General features: G+C 31.1%; 1 protein-coding gene and 1 non-coding gene across 4 annotated transcripts in view; one reads left to right on the top strand and one right to left on the bottom strand.

Moving 5' to 3' along the window:
• The window catches only part of LOC143197911 (carboxyl-terminal PDZ ligand of neuronal nitric oxide synthase protein), a 197160-nt gene that overhangs the window by 75938 nt on the left and 103409 nt on the right, over positions 1-17813 (top strand). For 2 of the 3 annotated variants that reach the window (XM_076406715.1, XM_076406711.1), the window contains exon 2: positions 7852-8305. In XM_076406715.1, the coding sequence (XP_076262830.1) occupies positions 8198-8305 (108 nt within the window). In that variant the 5' untranslated portion in view covers positions 7852-8197. Of the gene's footprint in view, positions 1-7851; positions 8306-17813 lie in introns of those variants that run through there. The other variant, XM_076406712.1, reaches the window with a different exon arrangement.
• LOC143199232 (U6 spliceosomal RNA) lies at positions 11437-11542 on the bottom strand. The gene has a single exon (XR_013006403.1). It is a non-coding gene; the product is annotated as a U6 spliceosomal RNA (small nuclear RNA).

Below are 17813 nucleotides of genomic sequence, written 5' to 3' on the forward strand. Positions count from 1 at the left end.
ATTAGATAATTTACTACAGAAAATTATGTCGTAAATCTGTAGACACTGTAGTTAAATTTTCGGTATATATAATGGAGCCCAAACAATACAAAAATAATATTGACATTTTATGACATATACACAAAATTAAATTACGATCAATCATTTCATTTGTTGCTCGGCACCGACTTCAAAGTAATTAGTTGGTAGTAGTTAAAATATTATTGTAAATAGATAAATAGGTTTAGGTAGGTATTAAGCTAAATTGTATGTATATAGTAGAATATAAAATAGGTGTAATAGATATGTTAACTAATAAGTTTTTGTTTATTTTTATTTAGTCATTACAACGATTATTATGTACATATTTTATTTTAAAACGTTTTTTTATATAATATAATTTAATATGTCTATTATATTTAATTTACCGTTTAATTAAAATTTGTTGATTACCTTCTAAACATCTTGTACAAGCAATATGTGGAGCCCATGTCTTGTCTTGATTTTGTATCTGTAACTATTACAAACGCAAACTTTATACCAAAAAAGGTATTTTCTTTTCGTTTTTATTCATAACTAAGCGGAAAATCATAAAATAAACTTTGAGACAAAGAACGAAAATTTTTTCGTAGAGTCGTGTTATTTATCGCAAAAAACATTTTTATATTTTATTTCATCATCGAAATAACACGTCTCTATCTTATAACAAAACGTGTCGCTGTCATGTCTTTGTTGTCGTTTTATCATAAAATATCTTTTTCCATATCGATTCAATTGAGTCACGCAATTAGCCAAAACAGAAAGCAGAATGCTTTATACTAAACAACGGGCATATTCGTTACGCAATGGCCGATTAGTTATTTGTTAGTCATTTAATAAACGGCAGCTGCATTTGTTCATTTTCATTATTTTCGCTAATTGTCTCCCACGCTATATGAAATCCCTTGGTTGTAGTTACACACGCTTCTTTGTTCGTCGTTATCAACCCAGGTGGTCAGAGCTGTAGACCCATTTTAGGGGGATGATTAAACATGATGCAGTACGATACAAACAGAGAAATGTGGCGAAATCTACAGGGTGATTCATTGTATGTTGTAGAGAGTGAATATATTACACTATCCTAATTGTAACCATAGAGAAAATGGATATTGAATTTTGAACTTTATAGGCAATTTTGGAGAAATGTCTCGCGACTTGCAATATCTAGATGTTTCTTAAGATGACTATCTTGAATGTATTACTTATTTTAGAGCCATTTTCTGAGTACAAAAGAGTTAAAACCAAACTGAATTAAAACACAGGGTTAAAGCGGCAGCATTGCGACGTTTTGATGTCATAAATTTAAATGACGTATTTACGAAATAACTTTGAATAGACTATATGTATTATTATAGTTAATTTATATTTATATATTTTATATAAGTACTGAAAATTTAAAGAAAAGTTTCTAATTATAAAAGAAAATAATTAATTTTTGTGAACAATATACAATTACCATTTCATCACAGTTAAACCTTTTACAAAATTCAAACAAAAATATATATAAAGACTGAGCAATTTTACAACTTGACAATGTTTGGTAATATGTCGCAAAACGCAGTAAAAACCTACATAAAAACCATTAAATGGGAAATTCTCCATAGTTACTACATATTGCCTCCTGAAATTACCATTTGTTTCTTCCAGGCCTTGACAAACTTGCTTTTTCATAAAGAAAGAATAATTTTTCCAAAAAAATAGTCATAAAATGATAAGAAATATAGTTTTTAAATATATGATATTGGAATGGGGTTTTATTGAAATAAATTTCAAAGTTAACCAATGAGATATGTTACTGTTCCTTTTCCAGTTTTCGGTTAAAATCACTACACCGTCTTTACAAGCCTTGTTTTGCTCTTAGCCCACTAGATTTCTCAGTGTTGATTTCTGTGCAATCCAATGATCAAGCTTATGTATTTAGTTGTTATTATGATTATTTCATGGTTGATATTTAGTTCTGTGACCATGTTTGAGATGAAATAATTCGGTCTAACTTGTTCTATATGGTACGTTCTAGAATTTCAACGATTTGTCTGTTAGGACGAAGTTAAAAATTAGTTAAAAAAACTCTCACACTGACGTTCACCATAAGTACTCATCACCATAAATAACACATAGTTTTCGATGCGCTTGGACTGCGGTTTGCCGTTTTTGGATGTAAAATAGGCGGTGGAATGCATGACGCGAACCTGGTTGCGGAGACTTGCCTTGTAGTGACAAGTTGGATCGGGTTATGTGGGACTGCCTCTGGGCTTACCAATACACTAAACCGAAACTCCCTTAAAGTTGACCCCTTCGTCAGGAATGATATTGTTTTCCTTTGTGAAAGAGTTGGGAGCGTAGAGTATTGCCCTCTCGACAAGCTTCGAAATGGCGCTGAAATGGTTGATGGGCCTGTGGTCAGATGGGGATAATTTTGCTCCCTTCTTGCTACCCCTATCGCTATATGGGCGTGTTTCCAAGACGCCGGGAAATACTGCAGCCTCATGATGGAGTTAATTATGTTTTCCAGTACCGCGAACTGCTGTAAAATCACAGGATATGTCGAAAATGATCTTGGAATTTATATATAACTTTGTCACTGTATAAATAAAAGTGTTGCCAAATCATCTGAAATTTATTTTCTTTATATTTAAAATTTTTCAATTACAAAAATACCATAAATAGTTCATCATAATTCTAATTAAGTGTGTTCATTATCCGTCTTAAGCAGACTTCGCGATTTAGGCCACTGGGAACGGTAATGCGTGTAATTGAAACCACTAAATCGGGAAAGCCTCTCGTTTTCTAACGTTGCTCATTTGATGTCTGTCCTTTAATGAGCTTTCTCTTGACTGGTTCCGATTGATTGACATGTCAATTCGATATCGCGTTTGCCCGCGACAGGTAAGTCATACGGAGCTAACAAGGTGTCGATCTAGAGTGGAAACCTGAATTCAACTTCGCGAAGTATGTTGAAATGTTACAACTTTAATTAATGGCGAACCAGTTCATCCGTAGCTCAGTGCTTTTATTTAGTTATATCAGTTGGTTAATTATCCATAATAAAGATTTGATAGTTACAATATACAATTTATTAATTAATAAAATGTGTTAAATTGGAAAAAGGAAAACGGAGATTTTCGAATAAAAGGAAAATATTTGGACAAAATTTAAATAAATTAATTCCTTTTATAAGCTGCTTTGTTAATACTAAGAAAAATTCCATAATAATATATCTAATCCGAAGCTGTATTATGAAATGTGAATCTTTTTTAAGCTTGGTTCTAAAAAAGAAGTAAATACATAAAACACAAATATTTGTATTTATTAGTTAAACAATTAACTAAACTGCCTGATTGTACGTGAACTGCATATGCTCAGATTTATTTTTGTTAATTTTAATTTTCTAGGTTTAGATATAATTATTTATATTGTTAATTGCCTATTGTAATTTTTGTGTGGCTTCTTCGCTATTGTCTCCGACAGCAATAACCGCAGTGTCATCAGCAAATCTAGGAATATATTGAATATTGATATCGTGCTTTTTATATATATATTTTAAAGTCTCCTTTTTACAAACGAGGGTTTGTAACGAGGATCAACTTAGAAATCATCCCAGAAGACATCCGGTCGTACTGGCTTGACTGGGATCATTTTCCTTGTCGGATTTTATACTTTTTCGTAGGACAATCACAAATATTAAATAATCAAAAACAAAATTTTACGACCATGCCCCAGCAGGCTTCGAACCCGCGATGATCGCAACAGTAGGTGGACCATCCTGCCTCCTTTACCACTGCGCCAACCAAGCCGGCTGATATCGTATTTTGTAAGATCAAGTCTCTAAAACCTGAATAAATTCGACACCTACAATTATATTGAATATATAAAATCAAAAATCAAGTTTTCATGCTTTTAGAGTCTTCTAAGACGTTTTGAAGAATCATAATAGCTATGTTATGTAACAGGTCAATTGAAAAGTCCCCGGCCTGACACATAGATGGCGCTACTAGAAATAAATCCATATGTTTCTTAGTTAGCCCTAACCCTCAGAAGGACAAACAAAAACTTGGCTTGATGCCGAGTTTCCGGGACACGATGAACCCGCTCCAAAGCGTGGCAAAACGCAACAGTCGGCTGGCAAGGTTATGGCGTCTGTATTTTGGTATGCGCATGGAATAATTTTCATTGACTACCCCGAAAAAGGAAATACCGCCAACAGCGACTATTACATAGCGTTATTGGACCGTTTGAAGGACGAGATCGTTGAAAACGGCCGCATTTGAAGAAAAAGAAGGTTCTGCTTCATCAAGATAATGCACTGTGTCACAAGTCAGTGAAAACGATGGCAAAAATCCATGAATTGGGCCTTTAATCCACCGTCTTCCCCAGATCTGGCCCCCAGCGACTATTTTCTGTTCTCAGATGTCAAAAGAATGCTCACTGGGAAGAAATTTTCGTCGAATGAAGAGGTGCTCGCCGAAACTGAGGCCTATTTTGAAACAAAGGACAAAACGTAGTAGAAAAATGGTATAGAAAAGTTAGAGGGTTGCTATAATCAGTTTATCACCATTGAAGCCAATTATGTTGAATAGAAAAAACCAATTTTTTCAGAAAAATGTATTTTATTGTGGTAGGCCCGGGACTTTTCAATTCACCTGTTATGGTCATGCGATTGCTCTTTAAAATTTCACCAGTGTTGTCTGTTCTTTTGTTTAATAGTTCATTCATCTTCGGCTGTTTTCTACAACTGTTTTATAATCATTGATGCGTATTAAACCTGTATGTATTTAATGCTTGTCACATATGAAATACATTGGTGAATGTTTCTGTATAACAACAGACAATCTATTCCTGCAAGATATGCACACTTTCAACATTTACTCGAGGAATTTCTATATGTCTGATGATAATCAATGAATAAGTCATCAGAAACCTATCAGAAATAATAATGAATGTAATGTAATGAATTTAATTGTTATTTCATTGATGGCTTCCATAAAACAAGCATTTACGTTTGTTCTCAACCGTGTACCCATTAAATTTAACTATATCCGTTTGGCAGGTACAGTTTTTAATTAATTTTCTCTAATTATCTCATTGTACGTTCCAAATTGCTGTACGAACGAATGTAGTATTTGTTGTAGTCGATTCAGAAAAGAAAATTAAAATCTATCGTTTGAAAACTTGCCAGGATTATATTAAATAGAAATATTTTATGGTTTGAGTTTTCGTAGCAGGAACAAAACAGGGTCGTTATTGTGTTCCTTGGAAATGTTGGGGCCTAAAATACTCTCGATTATTATTGCTTAATCACCGGTATTGTGAATTAGTTTCGATGGATTTACTGTATGGATTTGCTTATGCTTTCAGGTGGTTGTATGTTGATTTTTTCATTACAACTGGTATTCTATATATTAATCAAAATATTTTCCTACGTGGAAGTAAATTTCCAACTTTCTGGTAATAAATATCGACCGTGTGCCAGTCGATAAATATATGATTGATATGAAATTGATATCGTGTTTTTTATATATATATATATATATATATATATGTATATATATATATATATATATATATATATATATATATATATATATATATATATATATATATACCTTTTTTTTACTTACCTCCTTTTTACCAACGGGGATTTATCTGGACTGGACCTACTGTTTAACATGGGCTCCGAACCACAGTCCTCGGCATTAAGCCTACCGACTGGCGAATGTTGCCGATCAATTAAATCGATTTCGCAATTTGTGTGGTAGCCATTTTCCATCATTTCTATATTTCTTATGGACTTCAAAGGTTTGGAAACAGTTAATTAACGAACTTCAAACCGGCCTCATAGTGATTTGAAAGTGTTGGCAGTTTTTTTGGTGGTGCCATATTTGGTGACTGAACAACTCTCAGTGTATTCTTTGCAACTTTTGAGTTTTGTCATGCGAAATGATGTCTTTATGTCTGTTAATTATTCCTGGTATATTATGCAATAATACGCACATGTATAGTGCACATATGTAGCAATATCTTTGACAAGTTCTAATACAGTACGCCTTGCTGATACCATCATATGCACAGCAAGACTTTATAATCATGCATATTCCATTTCAGTGTCGATATAGATGATTCTTATGACTATCCCATGATTTTTGGTGATTCGAATTATCGTAGTAGACCCAGTTTTTATTACTGGTCACAATACGCCACAGAAAATCATTCTTTTTGGCTCGCCGAGCAATGAAATCGATTTCGCAATTTGTGTGATAGCCATTTTTCCTAATTTGGATATTTCTTATGGACTACATAGGTTTGGAAATAGTTAATTAACGAACTTCAAACCTGCCTCATAGTGATTTGAGAGTGTTGGCAGTATTTTTGCTCAATAAGCATTGCAATTCATTGAATTCTGGTCATCCATGTCGCTTTTACATTCTTGAAACCAAAATCGACATTTCACATATAATGGAGTGATATCGTAAGTTTCTTAAAATGTTTGATGTTCTTCAGTAGCAGATTTCTTCGAATCAAACAACAAAAGTAACGATTCTATATTGAGATGCATTTTCTATCTCTTAAGATATATTACTCCTCTAGAATAGAAGGGTTTTAAGAAAAAGAAAACGCATTAAACAAAGAAATGTATCAAAATCAATATTTTTGCGTATTAATCATAAATTCTAAAGTACAATAAATTGAAATGGAATATCAGTATATTTATATTTCTATATCTATCGATTTTAATATGAAATCAAATGGGTCTTTGTTTCTTTCATTAGTTAACATAGTTTTTCTGTCAATATAGAAATTCTAATATCCTTATATACAAATGTCCACTCTCTTCTATAATAGGTAGTAGAAAAAACCCCAAATATAGTTTTTAGCATATTCATAAATCCTATAAAGCTGATCAAAGTTCTATAATCATAAAACTAAATAAATGCAGAAAAACAATACACCTATTCGTAAAGATAAAGCAACATCACTAAAATATCTGATGTAAAATACGAATTATTTTAATATTCAGTTTATACGCGAGGTTTAACCGATTTTAACTGTGCTCTTCTCACACTATAATAGATTCTTTAAGAGGTAAATATCAGAGAAGAAGGAGGAAAACACAATTAGAGAAATTGTGGAATTGACAACTGGAAAGTATAGTCATTTTTCTATTAGGTACTTTTTTTCCACAAATTAATTTTTAATTTCTGCGAGCTTATTCATAACTTTCCAGGATATTATTAACATTTATTGGCAAATAAAATATTATAATTATTAGTGTTCATAATCCATTGTTACTCATTTTTTATTGATAATAAAACTGATATATATATATATATATATGATATATATATATATATATATATATATATATATATATATATATATATATATATATATATATATATATATATATATATATATATATATATATATATATATATATACTATTATTAATATAGATGAATAGATTTACCTACTTAACCTTAAGCTAAATTGTGTGTAATTAGTAGAATATAAAATACTATACGTAGATAGTTTAAATAAGGTTTTTGTTTATTTTTATTGAGTTATTATAACGATTACGATGTACATATTTTATTTTAAAACGTTTTTTTGTGTTAAAAATCTGAGTTTGATTATTTTTTACTTTTTATTGACTTTTTTTATTTATTTTTTGAAGTCGGTTCAATTTATTTATGACTTCAAAAAATTTTATATTTGGTGACTATCAACAAAAGGTTACAATTTTTTATATTATTTCATTTTAAGGTCAATAATTCGAATAAAAATGTCTTGTCGCTCTGTAACAGACAACAGTGATCTAATAATGCATTATTTCAGGTTCCAGGTGTCCCAAAGGCAACGTGATAGCCCCCACCATCGAGGTAGATAAGTAAACAGACAATGGACGGGGCATTGCAGTGGACTCTGTAGCGTTTTGTCGACGAGACGGTACCGATCTAACAGTCGATGGTACCTGAGTCCGGTAGTCTCGACGGAAGAAGCCGTTGTATTCGTTTTCAATCGGGTACGGTGTGCGCGCGACTGGTGATCCATTAGTGATTAGACGACCGTAAATCTTCAGTGATCTGTGCTTATATTCTTTTGTTCGGTGGTTGTTGTGCTATAGTGGAGTTCGAATATGTAATAGATCAAGACCCGTGGGAGTTTTACGATTAGTTAAAAAATGCCTTCGAAGAAACAGTATGACTTGGTGCAGAATGACGAGTACGATACGAGAATACCCCTACATCCCGAAGAAGCCTTCCATCACGGTATTACCTTCCAAGCTAAGGTAATTTCATTACTGACAACTATTAATTAATATAAATATATTTACCTGTGATGAAACAAAACTTTTTCTTGTATTATCCTTGGCCTTACAGCATAGTTCATACGAAACCTGATGACCTTGTAAAAAATCGTCACTCTATGATAATACATCTACCTGAGCGAAAATGTAGTGGTACAATACGACTTAAGTAGTTCTCTATTTTAAATGTGTCTGTTAAATCTTCTTCTGTCCTACGAAACTAATTTATTCTCAGTTTACGCTGTGTTTTAGTAGTCAATATTTTTAATGATGGTGTTTATTCTTTGTGTCATAATTAACTAGAAATAAAAACAAGGGAACATTATTTAAAATTTAAGTCAGTATATTAATAATAATAAATTATTAGTTTTTTTATTTGTTATTTATAGCCATCATCTGAAGAATATACGTTAACAATTAAATATAACATTTTAATGGAATGAAGCCAATAAATATTAATTAAAGAAAATTAATACAAATACAAATTTAAAAAAAATATCTGCATATCTAAACTCCAGCACTCAATATCAAACAGTCAATACTAATACTAATAATAAAAAATTAAGAAAAAGTAAATGTTATTTCTGTATTTAATATTAAAATGCTCCAAAATTCTATTTTGTTTTTAATAAAGATGGACACTAATAATACATAATAAATAAATCAATATGAAATTGTATTAAACAGCTCTAGTTTTAATATTTCAAGTTCGTTAGCATATATAAAATGTTGCCCTTTTTTAGTGTTAAGTAATAGTAGAGCAGCTTTTTCTGTCATATTATGGATAATCTAGAAAAATATGTAATTTTTATTTTAAAAAAATCTTAATATTATATTTATATTTTGTTACCAAATATCTAGAAAATTGTCAATAAAATGAAGAAATATGGTCACTATCTGGTATATGGATAGTGCTTAATTTTAATATTAATCCATAACAATATAACATTTTTGTGAATTTATATTTAATTTTTTTTTTAATGACAAATATAGATTTTATTGTAAAGTCTAAAATTATTCAAGCAATATTTTAATATATATAGTTATTAATCTTTATATTTTATATTATTTTATTAAAATTTAGTAATAACAATAGTAATATAGTCTAAAATTATGATTATTATATTAATATAAATATTATTATAATTCATTATAGAACACATTTGATTAACATTTTAACGGATAGTATGTTTGTAAAAGGGAGCTATATTTCTATAACCATTACTCCCACATTGTCCATTCATAAAGTGGATGTTATCTTTTATAATACTGTTCTAAAATAATACCAAATTTTTTATGAAGGTTAGAAATAAAAATTATTTTATTATATTGTAGTTTTCAACCAACATAATAACCAATAAACATTTTATCAAAATATATAACGTTTTTAGTGACTGTGCACATTATTAATTTTGAAGCTATATGGTACTTATTAAAGGTTACCAAGGTTCTTCGTGTTTAAGAATATCTTCTTAAAAATTGAATATTGGCCATAGTTTGTGTTCATCGTTCTTTGCTAGCTGTATCATACCATATATCATTTACATAGTTTTAATTGATATACAACATTCAGTGAACACCAAATTAATAAGGAAAAGTACTTGATGTTAATTAGTAATCTGACCAGAAAGTGAAGAAAATGTGTAATCTGTGAAATTGGATTAGATTAGATTTATTTATTAAAGGCCTATCAGCCTCGAGGGCTATTTAGGACCTATATACATTTTAATATTAATAAACAAACAATATAAAGAACAAAATTAAAAGAGCTTATAGTTAATTTAATATAAGTATGGGAACAATATGGAGTGAACAGTTTAAAAGTCATAAGTTAACAGCCATATAGTTCATCAGTTGTTCAAGGTTCTTCAATTATAGAAGTTATTCCATGGATCCTTTCAGGAGAGAGTCGTATTCTCAGAGCGCGCCCTTGGCATTCAACTAGAATGTGTTTGATGCTCAGGATATCTATCACAGATAGGCGGACTTTCTCTTTTGTGTAGAAACTCGTGAGTCAGTCGACAATGGCCTATTCTGAGTCTGGAAAAAATACCCAATTTACGCCTGCTAAAGATACAGAAGTTGGTACCTTGGGAAACTCCTCTTTTACCTCGCACAATTTGTTATTGTTCATTAAATCCTAGTTTAGTTGATCCAGTTTTTTATAAAGTGCGGTATGATATGCGTTCAGATCCCTTCTACAGTACAGATGGTTTTCCAAAAATGATCCTTCCCTTTCCCCAGCAAGATGATTGGCTCTTTCGTTACCTTCGATTCTATTGTGGGATGGTACCCACATGTAGGTAATATTCTTGCCGCTATTACGAGAGGCAGTGTTTAATTCTCGAATGTGCATTGTCAGTAGATGATGAGTCTTGTCTTGAACGCATTTCAGAGCTTTGTATATGGTCAGCAATTCAGAGGTAAAAAAACTCGTCAAAGCGGGCAATTTGTAATGTTCTTCCTTTAGTGTATATGCAGCTCCTATATGTTCATCGTTTTTAGATCCATCAGTGTAAATCTGATGATGTTTAAGGTATTTTTCATAGATCAACTGTTTTAAAAAAGGACCGTGCACTATAAGAGTTAAGAGCATCCTTAAGAGGAAATCTCATTGAGTGATCAATGGCAATAGGTACGTACTGCCAGCGAGGTATTTTATACGTAAATTTACAGATGGTAGGTATTTCCAATGACAAGCGATAGCAGATTTTCTGGAAGCAATAACCAGACCACTTGTATGTTTGCCCTTTTATTTTAATACTGCGGTTGTTGGGAAAAAATGCCCATACTGAGATGGCCCCGGCTTGAGTTTTAATGAGTCCGCGTACCTTAGTAGCAAAAGTTCTAGTCGAGAGTCTAGGGAAGAAATCTCTGCCTCACAATCAATCAATCAATCTCTGCGAATAGAATTTGTATGATATGCTCCTAGAGCAATCCTTAGTACTGTGTTCTGGATTGGATTTAGTCTCTTTATGTATGATGGAGCCGCAGAAATGAAATGCTGGTAGCCATAGTCCAGTTTACTCAACATCAGTGCTCTATAGATGTTCAGAAGAGTGGTTTTATGAGCATCCCAGTGAAAGTTGGTGAGGGATCAAATATTAGACTAAAAAAATGTGGAACTCTGCACGATTCTGCGTGTAATCCTTGCTCAGGGGCTATGGTAATCTTCTCTATATCGTTCCCATCGAGCGAGTACTGTAATATATCTTCTAGAGATCATCCGATCAATTTTCAAAATATCAATTTTATTACGACAATAATTATAAAAATTTAAACAAATGCTACAAATATTTCCATAACGGATATTAACGGGCGTTAAATAATTAAGCAGGTAGTGGCAATTAAATCCACAACTAAATGATCTTTACTGTTACCAAGTAAAATATCCCTGATATAGTTTTAAGGTAGACAATAGAACTTTGGCAATTGTTTCAGTGTTTTTCCTCGGAAATTTGCATAGAGTGCGTCCAAATTAAACTACTTAACCGAAAATTACGTCAAAAATTATATTTAACTATGAGTTTACCCGAACGAAGAAAATAATGACCTGCTTTACTAATTTTCTATTAATACTATATATATCGCGTCTGCTATATCACAATAAATAAAGCGAGTTAAATTTCAGGTACACTATATTTTATTGGACCGTATTTCGACTGCCAAGAATATTTCTTCATCATAAATTGTCTAATTTATTATGAATGGTGTATCAGAAACATTTCTGGATAATTTGTGGACAGCCTGGAAAAATATTTTGCATTTATAGTGGATTATTATAATAGAATTATGTTACATCGTTTATTTAGTAAGTATTATTGGCATATAACAAGATTTAAACTAATTTTCTATGATTTTCATGAAGCCAAATATATATTAGATTGAAACTATTAATTAACTAGTGTTAAAAATATGTAAAATAGTTGCTGTACATTTTTCGTTAACTATTATTTTGTCAGAAATATTACAAAAATATTAGTTTTCTGAAATAACCATTTTAGTATCAAATATTGAAAAACAAAAAGCCAATAGTTGATGACAAAGTTATAAAAACAGTCGGCTGGCAAGTTTATAGCGTCTGTATTCTGGGATGCGTATGGAATAATTTTCATTGACTACCTTGGAAAAGGAAGGACCATCAACAGCGACTATTACATAGCGTTGTTGGACCGTTTGAAGGACGAAATCGCCGAAAAAACGGCCGTATCTGAAGAAAAACAAAGTGCTGCTTCACCAAGACAATGCATCGTGTCACAAGTCAGTAAAAGCGATGGCAAGAATCTATGACTTGGGCTTTGAATTGCTTCTTCATCCACCGTATTCTCTAAAGAATGCTCGCTGCGAAGAAATTTTCGTCGAATGAAGAGGTGATCGCCGAAACTGAGACCTATTTTGAAGCAAAGGAGAAATCGTACTACAAAAATGGTAAAAATTAAAAAGTTGGAGGGTCGCTATAATCAGTGTATCACCCTTGAAGAGAATTATGTTGAATAAAAACAGTGGTTCCCTGCCTTTGTAAACTTTATGTTGATTATTTGTATTTATTCTTCCTGCCGTACAATTTTGTATTGATTTTTATTCTATTTATAACAATGCTCCACATCTTAATCTTTTTTGTGTTTTCATGTCATTATTACTAGATTAAAAATATATTTTAATTCTTATAATTTAAAAAGGAATTAAAAGTCTTTTATCAAATAAATTATTTATTAAACACTAAGTAATTTAATGAAATAAAGGAAATTTTAAAATAACCTTGTAAAATAAAATAAGACTCGGCGCCATAACGGAAGTTAAACCCACATTGGCATCTGTATATACCAATACAACGCCTCTCACAGCTGCCATGATATCTCTAAAAACATAAACAAAGAATATCGGTTATAATATATATCTATATCTATTATATAATTATAATTATCTATTATATATCTATTTTATAGTTATAATATATAACATTAACTATTTTACAAGGTTGTTCAGTAAGTTTTATCGCTTAATTGAATTTTAACTTTAACTTAATATGCAGTCTTAATTTATAAATTAATATATTACTATTGTTCTGTTGTATTTGCATCAATATACAACCAAGACAAATGTGGGACAACATGAAAATGCCTTTTTCAAATTAAAATTCAATTAAACTACTTAATCTAAAGTTACAAGTAACATTTATACACTGTACAAGCTCATATGGCGTGGTTATATTCAATCTTCTGATTTCCTGCGTGTTGTCCAGTAGTTGTATTGATTCCACGCTGCTGTGATTTAGTAACCTTATTTCATTTTTTAAGAACGAAATTTTGATTCACTTCGTAAATCGATTTAACGTGGACGTCATCGTGTAGCTCTTCATTGGTTACTTAGCGATGCACATTGGTAATTAATCGTAGACCTTTATTTTGATAGCGTTGGACTACTAGTTGGTTTGATGAGTTAAGCACTGTTGTAGAAGATACAATTAGATTGTCGATATATATTTCCATAGCAAATGAGCTTAATGTTAATTTAGTGATTATATTTCTTAATTTAGTTAGTTTTACTAGGATATCTTGTGACTAATATTGTTTCAATGAATAATAAGAGTTTCTTGTTTTACCAGTTTGGTGGTAATCCAGAGATAAATTCCCTTTGTATTCTAAAAAACTGATATTAATAACTTCTTGGATGAACAAATGTGGTACCCATTGTGTTTATTTCATATTTTATCTTCAGATATTTTATATTTGGTGAATCTCTAGCATAAAATGAAACATATATTATTGTATCACTATGATTAATATATTGTGGTGGAGACTGTTTTTAGATAGGGTTTTTGTTTTGTTTAATGAATCGTATACGAATATCTTCCGACAACGGAAGTCAATCCCACACCATTGACCACAACAACTATAAATTCAGTGGTTCACTGCTCATGACTAACAGTCTTTTTTCCATTGAAATTATATTTCTTGTGTTTGGTTTTAACCTAAGAATGAGTATGTGATAAGTTCAACAAATTCTTGGAATTTGATTTAAAACATATTTCCTTATTTATAATACATATAATGATATCACATTGATTAATTTAGGTTGACCATTAGAGATGAACTATTATGATAATCTAATATTGGGTTTAACATTTTTAGACTAATTATCTATATAATTATAAATGTTTTTTTTTTCGTTTGTTATTGAAACTACACAATTTTTAACAGCAAGCTTTTATTTCTCAAAATAGCACTTTTGATTATGTTTGAGGAATTGTATATATTTTGTAATTATTTAATTATTACATTGTTACTAGTCATTTCCGATTAACCTACAATTTGTCTTTATGATAATTTAAATCTAAGTATATAACTAGGAGGACCCATCAGCCGTATCTCAGTCTCTGGTGAAATAATGTTTATATATGTCACTGCTGTATTTTTTATTACGTGCACGTCACTACACAACGCTACACAAGATCAGATGGTTTTATTCTTTTGAATCTGTGTCCTGCTTTAATGGTATCCAAAAGTTGCAATACTTCAATATTCTCATGAGAATGGGGTCTTTCCTCATGCCCCCTTACAATCCCCAAATTTCTTGATTGACTGCAGATATCTGAAGGTATCGATGTAGGTAGTCAGTCCCGTAGTATTTGGTTGCGCCCATAATACTTCCCAGGACTTCGTTCTGAAAAAATCGTATTTAGTTTATGTTACTCTTTGCAGAACATCCCCATAATTGAACTCCGTATGTCCATATAGATTTCAGTATTTGCTTATATAATGGCAATTTATTATGTAGTGATAATTGTGATTTTCTTCCAATTAACCAATACATTTTCATATATTTCAATTTCAGTTCTTTTATTTTCTTCTTTATATGTTCCTTCCAGTGAAGTTTTGCATCAAGATTCCTTCGAAGATATTTAGCGTTGTTGCTATATGGAATGATAGTATTATTTAATGTTATTGGTGCTTGTACAGTCTGATTGTAGGTGAACTGTACGTACACAGATTTATTTTCGTTAATTTTTATTTTCCAAGCTTGTGTCCAATTATTTATATTGTCACTTGCCTGTTTGTAATTTTCGTGTGGCTTCTTCACTATTGTCTCCATTTGTGGTATATCACAAGTGTAAAGTAGATAAAGCATTGGCCCCAGTACCCTTCCTTGTGGTTTACCTGTTTTAGCTTATTTTATTGTAGAGTAAGCTTCTTGTTTAACTCTAAACATTCTGGCTGTAATGTAGGTTTTTAATAGTTCAGTGTGTTGTTTTGGTAACATCTGTAGTTTATGAGCCTTCATTCCAAACCTTATCGAAGGCTTGTGCTACATCTAAAGATATAGCTGAGCATACCTTTTTTACTTTCGTAAGTTTTTTAATAAAATTATGTTATTCTGTGGACCTGGTCAATTGTTGAATGCTTGTTAATAAACCCAAACTGGTATGCTGGTATTCGTTTTTTTCTCTCTATGATATAGTATAAGATAATACATGAACTTATGGATTGTTAATATAGTAATAGTTCTTAACGTATGTCACCAAAAGGAGTCTAAGGGCATCAAATCAAAATCACATTGCCAATTGTACAAATAGTTGATGAAGATGAACTCTTTTGTGTTAGAATGAAGTGATTTGGAATAGAACACATAGAGAAATTAAATGAAACAGTTAAACCAATTTTTATAGCCTTACTGTACATTCATGGCAACAATGGTTATTCTTGAAAACTTCTGCCAACTTAATGTCTGCAAAAACTAGATTAGTAAATAAGGGCTCAGAGAGATCTGCATGTATATCCCTAGCTCTACTCTACGTTTTCTTCAGTATTACTATTACATCATAAGACTATTTCACCTGTTGCTTTTTTGATTCCAGAATAGTTTTATGGTTGAAATGTTTTTCTAAACAAGTATATCACATGGTTTTGAACGATTATTTTTGACAAAAAATGCTTGTTTCGGACTGTAAAATACCAAAACTGGTTTTGTCATTGTTTACAGTAAAATACTACAACAAATACGTATATATTTTTTATTAATATATATATAATCTAAAGTACTAATGTATAACACATGTTATTTAAAAGTTGTCAAACTTAAAACGTAAATATTTTGACAAGACTATTTAGTACAGTTAAATTTAGGAACTTAATCGAACTTTCAGTTTCAATATTGCAACAAATATTTATTCACCATCGTTGATGTTACCGTTAACCAACAGGAGGTCCGCTCATTGAGATTTTCGTTTACACTATCGTAGAAATGTTTTTATATCTTAATGAAGATTTTTAAATAGTATTTGTGATTTTCTTAATATTCTTGATTTTAATGTCATTGCTATTAGTTAAGAACATGATAGTTCAGTGGTACAGTGTGGGAGTTATAGACACTCTATTATTTATTCGTCCTTGGTGTGATTAACACTCGGTATCAATTAAACGACCGAAATTTGACGTAGATCCTTTCAACCTCACGAAACTTTTGGCCATATATCGTAAAATCTATTATAAAATCTAATCTAACCAGGACACTGCTTTCTAGTTATCTCTGACTGATGTCACGTGGTCTGGTTAAGCAATTCTAACCAAATTATTAACAATGAATTTGAGGAACTATTGGTCTCAAGAGATATGAATAACTCTATTTTATCACCACAATGATGCGCTTGTCATATTATGGTGCCTCCATATTATGTTTAGAATTAATACCTTAGCTGAGGCAATGTGTCCATATAACAACAATTGACAACATCTGATAATATTGAAGTGGAGTATGTCGATTTTGACATGATTTAATGAATACAATTACAGTAGAAAACTAACCCCATACAATGACTTTAAAATGACCCTAAAATAATAGTCATTATTCTATATAATACGGGTATAACATGGGTATATTTAACTTAATTATGTTTCATAGGAAATTATAGATGCTGTATATAAACACCAAAACAATTGCCAAAATTAACATCATAGAAATAGAAATTATAAACAAATCGGTTGTCTAACTTGAAAAGGTATTTTTTCCTTAGCAACGGTCAGAAATATTTTCTATCGTAGTTTGATTTTTCGCATTGTCTATTAAGTTTTCAACTGCAAGTACTTGCTGCCGTTGTGTTGAAATTGCTCTTGGATTTTCATCCTGGAAATCATCTCATTCGTTTCCTTTTATCCATATTAAAATAAATACATTTGATTATCCTAAATCATTAGTTAGATACAATTCAGGAAGTACGCAGAAACGTCTTTCTTATAAAAGTTTTGTTTTGTTATTTATGTTATTAAATTTCAATGTGCCGGCTTGGTTGGCGCACTGGTAATGGCAACAGGACGGTCTTCCTACTGTGATTGTTTAACATTTGTGACTGTCTTTAGGCAAGAGTGCAAAATCCGACAAGGAAAATAATTCCAGTCACGCTGGTAATCAGGCTGGGTAAGACCGGATGTCTTCTGTGATGATTTCTGAGTTGGTCACTCGTCAGTCGGTAGGCTTAATACCGAGGACTGTAGGT

Source organism: Rhynchophorus ferrugineus, unplaced genomic scaffold (genome assembly GCF_030347505.1).
Source record: "Rhynchophorus ferrugineus isolate W39M unplaced genomic scaffold, kcgeb_rfMv2 rfM6, whole genome shotgun sequence".
In the NCBI taxonomy this organism is placed as follows: domain Eukaryota; kingdom Metazoa; phylum Arthropoda; class Insecta; order Coleoptera; family Curculionidae; genus Rhynchophorus; species Rhynchophorus ferrugineus.